At 42.9% G+C, this 17,531-nt stretch overlaps 1 protein-coding gene across 1 annotated transcript in view; it reads left to right on the top strand.

The window, feature by feature from the left end:
• Positions 1–9,830: 9,830 nt before the first annotated feature.
• CHN1 (chimerin 1) overlaps positions 9,831–17,531 on the top strand; it is a 92,735-nt gene continuing 85,034 nt past the window's right edge. The window contains exons 1-2 of the mRNA XM_084209080.1: positions 9,831–9,860; positions 10,068–10,189. Of these exons, the coding sequence (XP_084065206.1) occupies positions 10,084–10,189 (106 nt within the window). The 5' untranslated portion in view covers positions 9,831–9,860; positions 10,068–10,083. The remainder of the gene's footprint in view (positions 9,861–10,067; positions 10,190–17,531) is intronic.

Here is a 17,531-nt window from a genome sequence, read left to right as displayed (position 1 = left end):
CAAATGCCAAACAATGTCATATTAAACAATGTCACCCCAGGTTGTAGCCAGCAGAGCTTCATTGCACCTCTGGATGTGATACATTGGACCCTGTGGAGAATAAAAATGTAAATCATCACAGCTTGTACAAACTAAAATGAAGCACAGAAAAATATAATATTAATAAGTGAATGTTATGAAATTATTATTTCAGCTCTCTTCCTGAATGGAAACTCTTTTTTATACTGCACTCTGTTTTAAGGGTTTATCCAAAAATAACACAGGAAATACTGTATATAGTTACTGGAGCAAGGCATTTCTGGCAGATTTCCATGGCATGCTCAAAGTCTGTGATTTGGGCTACATTTGTCTTTCATTTAGAGTGTGGAAGAGGTTTTTGGTAAATGCTGACAATAGCTGAAACCCCTACCGAGTGGAGGGTTGAAGAGTCACAAGCTATGGATAAATAAACAGGATTTATCAATCTGCAAACGAAATGTCTTCTGTTAGCAATGTTTTGCTTATACAAGACAATGGATAATAGATTATTAACTGAATGAAGTAAGTAATTAAATTTTGTACAGTTTCCTGCTGTGTGTAACAATCCCAAACCTGTGCGTTTCTGGTTTCTCAGGAAAAAAATGCCATCTAGTGGTAACTACTGGATATTTTAAGCAAATGTTTTTTATACTGACACCAAGTTTTCATATTTTTTCCTGGTATTCTACACTTTACAGCACATTAAGGCTTTGAGAAAAAAAGAGAAAGGTTTCGAGGGAAGGTGCAGCCCCCCAAGCTGGGCCAGCAGTGGCAGGGCCGCCGCGCTGCCCCGCTGCCTGGGAGCTCTCCTTCTGCCTCTGCAGCTGGCCTCAGGCGGGTCAGGGAGGTTTCCCCTGCCAAGGGTTGGATAAAATTTCATACCTAGTTGGTAGCCACACCTTACTGTTACTTGCTACTAAAATAGGATTTGGCCATTGCTGTATGAAAAGAGCTGAAAGCCACCTCTGTTTCCCTGGCTGCTCATCTGTCCCTCCTGGTAGGAGGCTTTTCCCTCTGGCTTGTCATTCTCCAAGGAGCTCAGGGGAAGCCATCCCTTCTGCTCTTCTCATGAACTACCAGGGAATGGTATAAGATTCTCCATGAAATAGTTTACCTCCTTGGCTCCTTAGAGTAGAATATGAACTCTAAACTATTAACTAAAACTAAAATTTGGCCTCTGGAATAGACTCCTGAAAAAGTAACAGCCATAAACTGGCTTTTAGAGTTGAATTACAGACTTTATTTGTACAGCAAGAATAAATAATAAAAATAAAACCTTATGGTTCTTTTAAAATGTATTTATAAATGTAAATGGGGCATAGGAGCCTGCATGTGATATGAGCTCACTGATGGAGATAGTCCGGCTTTATACCTGGAGCCAAGTGAAGAGAGCTCTGCAGTGTTTCATCTTTCTGTGGGTTTGCACTCCATTGTGACAGGGTTTGTGTTGTTTATGGATTCTCCGTGCTTTGTTTGAATTCCTGCATCTGCTGGTCCATGCTGCCCTTTTCCATGCTGCCCTTTTCCATTGCACCATGCTGGCAGCTCTCCTTCTGCGGCAGTTGCCAGGGCTGTAGTCAGGCCGAGGGGCTCTGAGATGTGTTCTGCAGGCTGGTGCAGAAATCTAATCTGTCCCACTGACCTCACTGTAGGAGTCTCTGAAGATGGCATGACATCAGTTTGATGGGCTGGGAAGGAGTTTGTGGATGGGTGAAGAAATCCTTAATCTTGACTCTTGTTTTGTATGGTGTTGAGTAAACTGCAGCAGACTAAAGCATCTGGTTAACAAGGGCACACAGAGCACAGTAAAAGGCTCATCTGAGGCTTTGGGCTGCTCTGTGCTCACTGCTGTTGCTGTGATGCAGCACTCCTCTGTCCCTCTAGAGTGCTGCTGGTTATTTTCCTAGACGCTGGCATTGGCCAACAGCCAGTGCAGCTGCAGAGAAAGAGGAGGGAGTAGAAACAGGACCAGAGCAGTGCTGGTTTAGTGGGAGTAAATTGTCATGGAAGCACATTTAAGTAGGCAGAACAAGAAGAGTTTGGGGAGATTGGCAAATACAGTCTGAAAAGCAACAACCAATCTGTCTTGTTTGTGCTTGCTAAAAATAAACAAGGAAATCCCTAGATCTGGGACAATTTCTTAAAGCTAGAATAGTGGCTTTCTCTGAGAAACAACTGCAGTCCTGCAGCTGTTGCAGCTGCATCTGCCCTTCACTCTCAAGTTTTCAGAGCAGCAGGATGCTTTAAGGAGGTTATGATTCTCCACAACCAGAAGGAAGGCATTCTGTTGTGCACACAGTAAAGAAATCTTAAGAGCAAGTAGCCCTGAGATCAAACCTTGAAACAAAGGAGAAAGAATAGGCAAAACAACTGTTCAGAAATGATCCACCTGAACTTAGCATCTGTTTTGAAGCTGTTTATCTCCATAAAAAAACAAGTGAAATAAAATATAGTGCCTACACAATGTTTTTCATTCCTTCAAAGAACTGGGGCAATGTTGCTTCCAGTGTTTTAGTGGGTGCTTTTGTCTTTATATGGCTAATGGTTATATGCTGCCAAAAGGAAATTATTTTAATACTATATAACATCATAATCTGGATTATTGCTTTTGATTTGAACACTTGGACAATAAACTAACTGGATTTTTTTGGCTCTTTTTACCCTTGGAGAGTTTAAGATGTGTTTGTCATGAAAATGCATCCATGTGGGAGCAGAAAAGAGAGCAGCTTTCCCGGGGGGGGCCCAAGAACTGTTGTCTGACAAGCAGCAAAGTGGCAGCTGAAACATTGCTGCAATGCCCACAGAAATGGTGAGGGCCTGGGTCCCTCTGCTCCTGCAGTATTGCACAGGGTTTGCCAGAGAACTTTGCTTGGTTGTGGCTTTTCAAAATGTATTTTCTTGACTTATTGGCCTTTAAGAAAAAAGGGAAAAAAAAAACCCCCAAAGTTCTTTGGAAAGTGCTTCCCTTATCAGTGACTCGTTGGTGCAGATAAACTCTGAATTCTGAAGTCATTGTGTTTGCACTGAAAGCATTGGTATCATATCTCTGTGTCAAAAACCACTAGAAACTGAGTGTGGGAAGGTCTCAACCAGGAATTAGTTTCCTGTATAGGTCCTTGATTGATAATTGCATGATTTCACAACTGAATACATGAGGTTGAATTCCAGATCTGAGTTTGGTGTGCTGGTGTGCAAGTCAGGTTGCAAGATCAGTTATCTCTGATTTTTTTCAAAACAAAGCTTCTGCCTGCCCAGCTGAAAAGCTGCCAGGCCTTAGTAATAGTCTAATTTAGTTTTGCTTTTCTAAGGGGCTGTCCATGTGTCTTGGTTTACAATAAGCAAAACGTGCACCACCATGGAATGTAATTATTTTATTATTAAAGAAAGGGGAAATAATGTGGGGTTTTTTTCTGTCTTCGTTCTTTCCTCCTCCCCCAGAAAAAAACAGTGACATCAGGTATAGGAAAGAGAGATTTCTCTCTGTGTGGGTGACAATTTTGGCACAATTAAGGGCTCAGAAGGCATCAGGTAATTCTCTCCTTTCATAAGGAATCTTACTGTTGTAAACTTACAGTTCACTAAAACTATTGTGATACTCACAGATAAATTAATGAATAGTGAAAAACCTCAAATCCTAATTATATTCCACTATTACTTCCAGGAATGGTTTATCTCCTCTTCAGGAATACTTGATTTGAACAGCTTGTTTCACAGGAAGAGCTATTGATCCCTTCAATAACACTTTAGAATCATTAAGAGGAAAAACTTTAATCTCCTTTAGCTCTTTGAAGTTGCTTTGGTTAATGTCATCTCTCTGTGATGCTGAAGAGCTAATGATGTTCTTGAAAGATATTTCCAACATTATTCTCTCTTGCTTCTGTGCCCTGCTGCTATTACCTGGCTGCTCACAGGGTTAGCTTTGCAGCAAAGCAGGAAGGTACCAGTAGTGCATGTGCTTGCCTGCTCTGTTTGGAAGGTTTTGTATTCTCCTTCAAAAGTCTCCCTGGTGGAAGTAAACACATGTATCAGAGATTTTTTGAACTTCTGATTAGTTATCTTGTGCTTCTGCTATCTCAACCTTTTGAGGCTTGGACTTAGAAGTTCTTCAAGTCATTAAATTTCATTCTACAAAATCCCTTGATAACATGATTGCATCTGTCTACACAGCAGAAAATTCTCAATGTTTCTAGACTTAATTTCTTATTTGTTTTTCTAAACTATTACATAAAATTCAACTTCATATCTGATATAGTTTGCTTTACCAGGGCCCACACACCCTTGTTCATGTGAAGATCACTACTGAGCCTTAAAATACCTCTAAATATTTCATGTGGTCTGAATTGTGGACATTATCTCAAAGAACACTAAATATTCTAGAAAGTGCAACACTGTCTGAGGAGCAACTTGCATGGGATAGCTAATACCCTCATTAAAAACATTATTTTTGACTGGCTTCAGTAACACGTACATTGGCTTCTCTAGGAATGTAGAAGTTTGAGGGACTGATACTAGAAAATCTAATAACTGCACCAAAAGTGTGTTGGTTCTATCCAGCACTTCAGAATTGCTGAATTGTTATGAGAAGGCTCAATTTCTTTAAAAATTTCTCAAATCCATCCAGGAGATCTAGAAGTGGGTCTAGTAGTTCTAGAAGGCTCAACTGATTGCATGCAGAGCCTCTGCCAGTTCTGTGGCACAGCTTCTGGCTTCAAGTAGGAGATCATCCATCACTCAGGGTTAAAGACATTCTGAAAGATGGGGCTAGAAGTATCTTGCAGGGCTTTATGTTTTTTGATGGCTAGTTTGCTCTTAGTTTTTCGTGTTTATGGATGAAATTATAGTCTTAACAGTTTATTCCTAAGACTGTTTTGCCCATGGCTTGCCTTCTGTTTTTTAACTTGCTATCACCATGGTTTTTTTCCAAATATACAGAAGCACTACTTCAACTGATGCTTAATATGAATTTCTAAGCATGGTATAAAAACAAAACAATGTGCAAGTTAAATAGAAGGAATAAGCTGCATTTTATAGCCATTATAAACACACTTGGATGTTTTATAGCCATCAGTATTATCTCCTTTGACATTTGAGGCTTGTCCCTAGGAGACAGAAAGCAGAAACTTCCTGGAATTTCTTTAATTAGCCTGTTCATTTCACTTAATAAAACAAGAAATCAAAACCATATTGTGTTTCTTACACAGGATCCTTAGAAAATGTAATGCAAAGTAGGTAATTCTTATATCTGAGCAAAAGTGCAAGCAATTAGAGATTTCCTAATATTTTAATAATTCTGTTACTGATTTCACATTAGAAGTCTATGCTTATGGGACGTGCCAGTAAGTGTACACATGAGCAGTTAGAAAGCACATAAAAAGTCTGGTGTCAAAGTGCATTCAGAGCAGCTGCAAATGGGGAAAAAACCAAACGACTCTTTTTCAATTATAAATAGTTTTGATACTGTTAGCTCTAAACATCACCTGGAACCTGCTTCAAGAGAAATGCTGAGAATGTTAGCATCAAAGTTTAAGATCATATGATTTTGCTACCTGCAACACAAGCAGCATCAACTCTATGTTATGCACAGTAGCTGTTTATGATGTAATTCTCACACATTTGTGCACATCTAGGAAATCCAATTAAGTGCAGTCATGATATAAAAGTCCTCAAGGAGGAAGGACTTTGTTCAGGAAACACAGGCAAGAGGGAGCTTTTTTCCTTTGATGCACTTCCATTCAAAAATGGCATCATTTCTCCTAACGTCACATTCTAAACACAACTCATTCTTCAGATTTCAAGTAAACAGCATTAGTTTAGTTTTAAAATTAAGACTCTGCTAGTATGCTCTTCCCTTTAGATCTTATGGCATTCGCTTCTACTGTAACCAGAAAAAAAATCCAAATCTAAAGGTTGTCATTGTCACCTATTTCTGTCAAACATTTTTTCATGACCCAGAGAACCAAAAGCAGGTGTGTTAAGCCCATTTTTCATTTCTCTGATGTACACCATGCACTGTGTACCAAGCGGCTCTAAGTTGTTGTGGGCACATAGTGCAAGTCATGTGGATCAGTATATGATGCCAAATGTGAGTGTCTGATGTGGTAGTTGTGATTTTGTGATTTAAAACAGGAGCTGTGGTGAATGTTATACAAGTCTCTCTTTTTTCAGCAATGATCAGAAAATTCAAGATGCAAGTTCCTCCTATTATTTTGCTAGTCTGTACACTGTGGATAAAAGGAAAAAAATTACCTCAAAAATCTACAGACTGGCATAGATCCTAGTAAAACACTGATTAGGGCTGATCTGCAAAGGTTGCTCATAGCTGCTGCAGTAGATGCAGGATTCCCTTTCCCTCTATGCCTGTACAGTGTTTGGTAATATCAGTCTTAAATGATTTTGCCATTAATAATGAACAAGAGCAGCATCCAAAAGACAGGCTCAAATGGCAGTTCTCTCATCAAAGGGAGAAAGATTATCCAAAATGCTGGCAATGTGCAATGGCTGTTCTGGGTTTGGTAATAGGCTTGATGTAATATCCAAATAGCTGTCATCTATATAAATATTAATTATAACTAGCAAGCTGGCTGGTCAGCCTTTAAACTTTTTATGGGTGACTTTTAAATTAGCTAAAGTAATTGAATTTATCTTACTGAACAAGAGGTAGAAATCTGAATTGCTGTTTTCCAAGGAGTAAATGTTCCATTGCAAATACTGTGAACTCCAAATCTACTTGGTAAGACAGCCCTTGGCCACTTCCCTGCCTGCCCCACAAACCTCCAGCAATTACACATTAAAAGCCAAATTAAATTCTGCACATAACAAGGCTTCTCCAAATGCTGGTTTCCCCCTGTCAAGGGGATCTGTAGCAGGAAGACACTAACTGTGATAAGATGCTACCCCTGTTCATCAGGTAACATCTCACCATGTCTTCACTTTTACTGCTTCCCATTAATACAGGACAGCTTTAATTTATGGTGGGTGGGGGTTTTTTTTCCTTCACACAACATTATATTTACTAGCTGGGAGCCTGTTTTTACAGTTGTGTATAAATCTTTAAAAATGCCAGTGATTAATTTTAAAATCTCATTTATCACTATATGATTAGTGCATTAGTTAAGGTTTGAAGAATAAATGTCAAGCAATTAGAAGCAATTTTGTACCAGACACTCAGACAAGGTGATGGATCACAGAAAAGTCACTGGAAAATAGGCGACTGGACTCATGGTGCTCAGCACCCAGAGCAAGACAGCAAAAGGAGAGGAGCCAAAATAAAAAAAAAACAAACTAAACACTAGAAACCAATCCCAAACCCCAGTGATGATATTTTACTTGAATAATGAAGCTCCAGTAACTGACTACAGTTTCTAAAGAACATTGAGGTTTGAAAGATGAGGCAAGAAACCTCTGAAGGACAATGAGAAGGCCGGAAATAGCATCTTACGCATTTATTTCTCTTTTGGAGCCCTTATCCTTGAGGCACACTTCGTAATACACCTGCAAATATTCATACCAGGTGGCAAATACGATGGCACCTTTGCTACACAACGTGATGCCAACAAGCCCGTCTTGCAAGGGAGGGCTTTTCAAGGGCTAAAGATCCAGGGGAACAAAACACCAAGCTCATCCTTGCTGCCATCTAAACCAAGGTCGGGCACACCGAGGTTCTCTTTTGCTCTCTCCCCTGCGAGAGAGCAAACCTATGAGCTGGGCTCTCCGGGAAGGAAGAGCCCCTCCGGCCCAGCAGCGCCGGCTGGGAGCTCCCGAGCATCCCCATTTCCTGCCCTGCTCCCTGTGCGCGGCCACGGGGGTGGGTGGTGCTGGGGGAGCTCCTGCTCTGTTCTGATGAAATTCCCAGAGCTGCAGTTAAATCATTGTCATCGCTTGTGCATAAGATGTGCTGCCTTGATAAGGCATTACGTAATTTTAAGATCTAATCAGAAATAACGATTGAGCTCTGAAAGCTCTGATCAGCTACTGTTCCAGGCACAGCAAAGTACAGTAACTAACTGTGAAAGGACAACACACTTCCCTAGGTTTTAGCAATAACTGCACTAATAGCAAAGGCATTGTCAGACAATTGAAATTACTAATCAAAGCACTCAGGCTGATCTTAACTGTAGTATTCATACTGCCTATCAGGAAAAATAATTTTACACTCTGAACAGGAAAGCATTTTTTAATGTAAACATGCAGTTGAATAGTTAGCAAAAAACATTTGGGAGTAGTGGAAGAGTAAAAGCTGGCCATTTAATTGAAGGAAGTTGGAATGAAAGCTTGGGATTTAATTCCAGGAAACATAAGGGGAAAAAAATCTGAAGATCCGACTTATTTCCAAAAAGCCAAGGAAAACACTCTGTGCACACAAAGGTCAAATCGTGTAGGCAGAATTGCAAAGATTTTTTGCATCGCTTTTTTTCAAACCAGTTTTCATCCAGGTTTAACCTGCTTTTATCCCTGCAATTGAAATACTATTTCTTGGTAGTCCATTTGCTCAGTAAACATTTGCACTTTATACAAGCAAAATGAAAATGTTTTGTAAAATGAGGTCCATCGTGCTGGAATTTATTTGGGAAGGAATAATAATAAGAAAACAATCACTCTCACGTTTATTTTTTTAACTTTGCACACTAAGTGAAGTATATAAACATAAAAACCTATGTTTTGAAGTATATGACAGACATAACAAATGTCATGTTTTTCTCATAAAGGATATTTGGATATATTGAAAACTCCCCACGATGTTTTCCTTTGGCTCTCTACAACAAAGATTAGGCAGAATTTTGAACATGGACACCAGAGTGCAGCTAACTGCATAAACCACCTGTTTTTTAGACAGGTCTTTATGCTTTATCTGCCTCGTGGAAGGAAAGGTGCTTTATTCACTTGCTGGCCCTGAGCTGCACTCACAGAACTGCAACCACTAATTGCAGCCTATGCACATCCTTTTCTTCCTTCGGGCTCTTCTCTGCCAAGAACCTTCTCTTGCGGGCAGGCTTCCCACCGCACGCCCGCCGCCGCAGCGCCCCAGGAGAAGGTGGGACCCGCTCCATGAAGTCCAAGAAAACACCTGCAAAGCCCGCTTGCCCCGGGCGAGCTCTGCGAAGGCTCTGCTGAAGGTGGGGGATGCGCACAGCTGTAGCAGGTAACATTTGCGTGGATTGTGCTGCGGCTGGGTTTGAATTGTCAGCGGGCACCCGTGAGGATCAGGGAGGGACGGCTGCGGTGGGGCGGTGCTGCTCCCGGGGACACGGGCTGCCCGGGCTGAGCCTCCGCCGCGGGCTCTGCTTTCAGGGGGAAATCCCACCCGCACAAGCGAGGTGCACCAGCAACGGTGCTGCCTTTTCAACTGAGCGCTTTTAGCGCTGCTATTTACGGTCCTGGACAGCGGAAAACGATGACACTGGGCTGGCTGAAATTTCTCGCGCGAAATATTTGGAGGGGAAATTTATGTGTTTGCTCTCTTCGTGGTTGCTGGCATATAAGTGGGGATTTTCACCTCGCTATCAGGAGTCATGTTTTTCACAGTACCGTGGGCTCTTCTGCTGGACCAGGCAGGCACAGCCTGCCCGAGGAGGCAGCGCCCCGGGGAGCGGCGCTTTCCACGGGGCATCTCCTCGGAGGAGCAGCGGTGCCCGGCACGGCCCCAGCGGTGCCCGAGGGCCGAGACGGAGCCGCTTGCGGGGCTGGGCCCGGGCCCAGCGCGGGCCGTCCCGGGCGGGACGCGCTCCCCTTTGTGCCCGGCGGCGCGGCGGCCGCGTTGCCATGGGAACCGTCCCGGCGGCCGCGGCGGGCGGAGGCGGGCCGTGCGCGGCGCAAGATGGCTCCCCGAGGCGGCGGGACGCAGCGTGAGCAGCGGGCGGGGGGCGGGCGGGCGCGGGCTGCCCCCGGTGCCGCGCGTCCCCGGCCCCCGTCCCCCGACACCCCCGGCCCGGCCCGGCCCCTCCCCTCCCCTTCCCTGCGGGCTGCGCCCGCCCCGCCCCGCGGCAGCAAGTGGCAGCGGCCGCCGGTGCCGCGGGGCGCGCTGACAGCCCCGCGCCCAACTTGTGTTGCAGGCGCGCCCCGCCGCTGATGCGAGAGCTGCCGCCGCGCCAATGCCAGCGCCGCGCCGCCCGGCCAGCCCCCGCCGCGCCCCGGGCCCGCCCCGCCGCCGCCGCGATGGCTCTGACCTTGTTCGGTGAGTAAAGCGCCGCCGCCTCGGCCCGGCGGGCGCGGGGCTGCCGCCCCCATTGTCTGCGGCGCGGCAGCGCCTGGGCGTGGGCGCCGCCCGCAGGGCCGGGCCCGGGGCTGCGGGAATAGCGCCCCGGCGGGGGCTCCCCTGCCACCGGCAGAGAAAAGTTAGGGCGCCTCGGGGAGCCCCGGCAGCCGAGGGGCTGTGGCGGAGCCACGGGCCGGCCCTGGGGGACCCCCGGCAGCGTCGGGCACACGGGGCGCAGCTCCCGCGGCGAGCCGGTGCCTTCCTGCCGCGGTGAGCCGGGGAAGGGGCTCCGGGAGTGCTGCTCTGGCCGTGCTTCACAGCCTGGGACGGCGTGGTGCGAACCGGCTTGAGAAAACTCGAGTTTAAACTGTTGAACGTGTGGGTTCTGCCAAGTAACGTTATTAAATTAGGCTTGCTTATGCTGAACGTGCGCAATTTTACGGCGGGCAAACAAACAAAAAGGCTTCAAATTGTGTCTGGCAACATTAGGTAAATGGAGCGATGCAAAGGAAAACAGAAATCAGTACAGCTGAGGTCGGTACAGAGTTAACAGGATAATCGGGATACCCTTTCTTGAAAGAAGCTCATGCACCGCAAGTGATTTCTAGTGAATAGAGAATGCGAAGTCTGTTCATTGTGTTTAGACTGTGGGGTTTATTTCATATGTAAACAAATGGCTTTCTTTCATTGATTTCCTGATTCTTGGAATGGTACAATTTCTTAAAAGACTAAAACGAGTTTTTTGGATTTTTTAAAAAATTGACACCTGCTGTATTATTCTGCATATTGAACCCAATCTAAGAAGAGAAGTTCAGCACATGTTTTAAGATAGCTCCCTGCAAATAAAATCTGTGCTATGTTGGATTTAGCTACAGTGCTGTCTCCCATATTTATATTTCCTGCTCGAGTTTTTCAGGATGCTGAGGGTTCATAGGTCAGAGTAAACCATCTCTGTTCTTATATGCCTCATCTCGTCACTGACTTCGCAGGGCTGCAGGAGCTGCAGGTGGGGGGGCCCTGCAGGTTGTCAGGCGTAGGGTGAGGATCAAGCTCTTTAACTTAGAAGTGAAAGTGAACACAGAGATCAAATGGCAGATTGGCTGTTTTGAAAAAAAAACCTGTTTATGTTACTTTGTATCATTTTGAATTTTATTGTTTGAAAATATATAGTTTGTTACACTGGCACTGCAGGTAAATATTGTCATTTTCCTTAAGAGAAAAACAATTTTTTAGGCTGAAATACACACATTCTGCATGCTGAGTGTCAGTATAACTTTGTCTACAAAAATGAAGAATATTTTAATTTTAACTTTTAGGAAAGTCGTGTTCCTATATCAGGTACCTTTTTTTTTTTTACTTATGTGATTCTTTTCCAATTTGTATGTGTTTGATCGACTGCATGACTTATTCTATTTATACAAATTTGCATTACAAAGTAACTTGGTGTTTTTGTGTGTTATCACATCTGTTGTTACAGTAAATGTCATTGATACATGTAAAAGATAGTGAGTCGACAGAAGATAGAATAGGGTGCTCTGCTGTGTCTGTCTCATTTTTAAACATTATCTTGCTGAGGGTAAAACCTCAGGATTGCACCCTTTTAAGAAAACAAAAAGTGACAATAAAACAGTGTAACAAATATGGCTCATATGCATCAACAAACGAATATGATGCCTTTCACAAATGTAAAAGCCTTACAATATGTCCTAAACTATGAATGCAAGAGTGTGAGTTGTGTAAATGCAGAAGTGTATGTGAGTGCAATATCTTTGCAGATGTGGTTGTGATTAATTTATGGTTGAGCTAGCACAGCTTACTGTGTAACTGTGAGTCCTCTGAGCTGGGGTAGCTTGCCACACTTTGTCTCAGCACATAACAAAGACAGACTACAGCATGCTTGCTTTGAGCTTCAGGAACAGTGTTCAGCCTTTATTATAAATGTTGGCTGCTGCTGGATAGTTACATTTTCAGTTACTGCACTGGAGCTGACCCTTAGTAAATCATTAAAAGTATGACCCACAAAAGAGGGGGGGTTTTGTTTATTTCAACGTAACTCCCTACCAAAGCAATATCAGCAAATCTGAGGAAAGACAAATTGAATGTCTGAATTAATTTATCTGTTTTAAGGCTTTAAGCAGCTGTAACTGTAGCATTTTAAATTCACATATATCTTATACCACTAAAATTGTCCTGAGCAAGCAGGTCTCAGGGGAGTGGTTTCTTTGGTTCTGCTCACTCACATAAACTCTAGGCTCAATATTGCATTTTTATTTTCCCTAGCCCACAATGATATATCACACTGAACCAAATTTCACCATTCTCAGGCTTCTTCTAATAAGTTGTGCTCCAAAAGCATGTAAAATTTGACATAAATTGCCATGTCAACTTTGGTGGGGGAGAAAATTCCCCAAGTTTCCTGGGTCCCTTTCAATCAGTGTGTACTTTTATGTGCACAGCAAGGGAGAGAGAAGGTTTGGAAATGTCATTATATGCTCTTGGGAGTGTTTTATGGCTCTTTGAGAACATAGTGCAAAGACTCTTCTAGAAGGGAAGAGACCAGGCTGACATTGTTGCAGATCCTGGATTAGCAGGGACACGCTTATCAGGAGGTTGAAAGTCAGGTCCTGTTGGAGGCTGCCCTTTGCCATTGTCCTCAGAGCAGCCCCACATTGCCACAGGAGCACTGTCTGCAGTTCACACCTTTGAGTGGCAGCTTGAGACTCTTGGGAAAGAGACTCTTTACCCCTTTTCAGTTACAGCCTATTGGCAAGATTATGATGGCAGCAATAAAGTACAAGGCAGGAAAACATTAAGACCCTTCATTTCATCAGTTTTAGTTATTTTGAAATTCTTTTCTTCATCTTGTCATTGTCTCTCACTCATGCCCTTCCAAGCTACCCTGTGCTGACAGCTGGCTGTTTGGAAGGTGTGTTGGGGGTTGCTGTGTTCCCCTGTGCAGTGGTACAGGTGACGAGTCTGTGACATGGGTGATGGGCAAGAGGAGTTCAGCTGCTCCACAGATGGGAAGAGGAAGAGCAGCCCCTGTTGGAAGTAGTCAGCAATGGGAGAGCCTGGAAGTTGTTAGCTGGAGACATACCTCTGTTGCCTCCATCACGCTGGCTACTTCAGGCAATGTGTCATCCCAGCAGGGTTCATAGTTATGCAGGGTTAACACTCACAGACGTACGCTGTGATTTTGGCCTGTTCAGGGCCAGAATTTGGGCTCCAAGATCCTTTTGGGATCCAGCTCAGGATATTCAGTGACTGTGTGACAAAGTTACAATGGCAGAAATAGCCTGTTGTGACCATAGGTGGTCATGTGCCATGCCTTTTCATGATGCCAGCCAAAGCAGGGTTTCACCAGTACGTGCAGTTTGTGTTCCAGTGGCCAAGCACTTGGAATGCAAGTTTGATCTAACAGTGGAAAGCAGGTCCTGCACAAGGACTGCATGGGCAAAGGACTGGAAAACAGTTGATTTCCCCGAGAAGCAGAAAAAAATTGCTGTCTGATCCTTTTGTTTCTTGCAAGTAATAGATGCAGTAGGTTTGATATCCATGTGAATTGCTTATTAAGAGTCGGTAGGGATTTTAAATGATCATATTCCACGCAAAGTGTGCATTTTCACATGCAGTGTATGTAAATGTCTGGAACTTGAGAAGATGTCCAGTTCTATTGCTGTTTTTCCTCCTACAGCACAGTGCTGTTGCCTTAGAGAAGGTTGTGGTGAGTACAGGTGTAGCCTCCTTTTTCTGACTGTTTCTTGCTGCCTGATGCAGCAGCTGGAATGGTGTATAAGCCATTCTCTGCCATCTCAGCACAGTCTGGTGGCTGCATGCCCAGCCTTTGGGCTGAAGCCACTTGCCTGGTTTAGCAGAGGTGGCTCAGGGATGCCCACCACTCCTGCTGTGCTGAATCCCTGCAGGGTAGCAGCTTCCTAGTGACAGGAAGAGCAATCAGTCACGTTCCTATGGCTAGACTTCCTAAAGCCATCTGTTAATACCCTAAGATGTGAGATTGCACAGTGACAGGGCTGAGGTGCATGCTGTCATTCCACTTGGATGACTCAGCCATTGGAAAGATAACAAACAGCGTAGAGGAAAAAGGAGGGGAAGTATTAAGTTATCCCACTGTTTGCTTGTGTCTTTGAATATCCTGAAAAGTGTTTAAAGAGAGTCAACATTGTACTTTGAAAGAAAAATAGTTTTGTTATGTTTAGTGCTTGCGAGTTGTCCTTGTCTTTTATGAATTCCCTTCCTGTTCATTTATTTGCTCATCAACTCTCTTGTGTGAACAAAGGAAGACATTTCAAAACAGCCAGGACAGATCTTCATGGACATATTTGTCATTGCTCTTGCCTTCTTGCTCAGAGCCTGCCAATGGATAAAAACTCATCCCTGAGTATTGGTGGTTAAGAAATTAGAAACAAAGCAATTCTCTTTTAATCTTCAAAGTGCTTGCACTCTGATGAGTGGCTACAGCTGAATGGGATTAGAGACAGAGCTGTAGTCAGCATGACAGATATGGTTTTATAAGGAACCATAAGGATGAACAAGAGCAGTTTTTTGGGAAATCTTTAGGGAAAATATCAGAATAAAAGAAATAAGCAATACACTGCTACAGGGAGAAAGGGCAGGGACTGAGGAGCCAATGATACCTCTGTTTCAGGTGTCCATGCACTTCTGAAGCAGCATGTAAGTAGTAATTTGCTCACTTAGCAGAATTGCTTCCATGGCTGTGGGCTCTGATGTTGTCCTACACAGAATTAATTTTCTATGACTATTTTCTGCTATGGGTATGAAGTGAACCTTTTGAAATAAGTTCTTCCATACTTGAAATAATAATTAACAAATTACTGTTTCAAGTTCTATGCATCTGTGATAACTGTTCTCCATGCAAACTGTGCTTACTGGCTCATGGCTTCTTCAAAAGGTAGGATATACTTATGTTGGTTCAAGCAGATGTTTTCTAATCTGTCAGTCTTAATGAAAGAAATTTTTCTCTAAATAAATGTTTTCCTTGCTTGGGAAAGGGCATTAATTTTTAGAGTGCTTGGTTAGCACAGGTACAGAGAAAGTAAGTGCTCCTCTAGAAAATGGCTCACAACAGGTAATGCTGCAGGTTCTCGGTAGGATAGGAAGTACTCAAAAATTAATCTGCTCATTTCTTGTCTTGCATGCAGAGCCTTCTAAGAGCAGTAAATAGATCACCTACAATTCAAGTTCTTCTCTATATTTTCTCTATATTTGGCCCTGAGCTATGCTTAAAACTTGTGGCTACCTGTGATTATAAAGTTTATTGACAGAGCCCCTTAAGTAAGGAGTCCAGTTGTACCAGGAAAGTGGTCTCTGAATATGTTCCTTAACTGAAGTAGGTAGTAGAGGCTTGTTCATGGAATTGGGACATTTATAGTAGGGTTTTTGTCACTACAGGGAACATAAATATAAATGATTGGGATGTTATCTATCGTGGATGCTTCTAGGCCAGAAAGAATGTAAAGATCTTTGAAAACTATTTGAAGAGCATAAGGTGAGCAACAAAGTGAATACATATCCCATGTGGCACTTCCTGTGCTAGGTCTTTTTCAGCAGAAAAGCAGTGAATTCAAAGTCATCTTTTTAACCTGGTTGCAACAGATACTCTTGAAGTGGTTAGCCCTTGCTTAAAATACTTGGGTTCATTCAATACTGACTGATACCAAGCTAATTTTAGAGGACATTTAAGCAATTCAAATCTAGTCACAATGGGAACTACAAATAGTCTAATTAGATGAAACTATTTAGGGATATTAGTACAATGTTTAGGTTTGGGGTTTTTTAAACATTTAAAAATGAAGGTGATTGTCACAGACATGTTTTATGAAAAATCCTTTCCTGAGGATTTTTCCTCCTGAGAAGCTGAGAGGCCTCAGGAACAAAATGTAAACAATGATTATCTGCTGCTGTGGAATGCAACAGGTGCATCTTTGATTGGTCCATGTTGGTTGTTTCTAATTATTGGCCAATCACAGTCAGCTGGTTCAGACTCTCTGAGAGTCAGGAGCTTTTGTTATTCATTCCATTCTTTCTCCTTGTTTGCAAGCCTTCTGATGAAATCCTTTCTTTTATTCTTTTAGTATAGTTTTAATATCATACATATCATAAAATAATAAATCAAGCCTTCTGAAACATGGATTCAGATCCTCATCTCTTCCCTCTTCCTGGGACCCCTGTGAACACCACCACAGGTGATTTGTTTAAAATTGAAACCATTTTAGAGAGACACTTGACCTTCCAGCTCCCATTCATGTGTCTGGGAGGAGAAGTGTCCAGGTGCTGAGAGTCATAAGAACATTTCATCCTAGGTGCTGTGCTAACCTTTCATGATTTATAGAACCTAATGAAACAAATAAGGAGAGCAGGCTTGAAAAGGTTTTGCCAGCAATGCAATCAAAAGAAAAACCTGTATAGGTTTAACTAGTAAATGGATCAAAATACCAGAGAAGTGACACTAACAGTATAGACAAGGATGAAAAAAATGAGTCATTGCTTCTCAGCTTAGTGCTTAGAAGTGTGCTTCACCCAGTGGATAGTATAAAATTGTGTTTCTTTCCAGTTGTATTAGAATAAGAATCTAAAAAAATCAGAAGTTTGAGGTTTGTTGCTGAAACTGGAAAGGACATGTCCAGTTGTGTGCTCAAGTAATGAATTACGGTGAGATTTTCTCCAAGGAGATTCTCTTATGCTGTCATCAGCTTGGGCTGATCACTGAACAATTGCATCCCTTTCCTCCTTGACCCCAGCAGTTCCACTAAGAATGGAGACAGTCTGTGTAACACAGAATCTCATCTGATGATGGTGAAGTGAAAGACTTTGAATGTGAGGATCTAGGAAGATTTCCTGATGTACACTTCACATTGGCCAAGGGCTGATGTTTCAGGTGTAAATGTGGGGTTTCTTCTGTTTGTTTTGGACTCAGTTGATGCTTTTTGCTTTGTCAGGTTTTGGGACTTTATTCTGTCACTAATTCTCTTCAAGAGGTCTTACCTGGTTTTTTCAGGTGTACAGAAAAGTTTTCCATTGACAAAAATCACATCTCAGTGTCAAGAAAAGATTGTGTGTACTCACAGTGGCAATACTACAGTCATAATTTAAATACTGCTCTAATAGTAAACTCAAAGCACAAGCCTTTAGGAAGACTGTGCTATTTTTGTTGAATAAAGGCAGATTAATTAGGATGCCCCAGGGATGCAGACATGGGTAACTGCTCTGTGCAGTCTAAGCTGAATGAGCATTGTTGGACAATTCAGTTTTTTCTGAGCGTGGGGTGTAGCATGCACGGCTC

The sequence above is a fragment of the Fringilla coelebs genome (genome assembly GCF_963513975.1).
Source record: "Fringilla coelebs genome assembly, chromosome: 7".
Taxonomy (NCBI): Eukaryota; Metazoa; Chordata; class Aves; order Passeriformes; family Fringillidae; genus Fringilla; species Fringilla coelebs.
The sequence above is the reverse complement of the archived record's forward strand: the minus strand, read 5'-3'. Positions and strand labels throughout refer to the sequence as shown.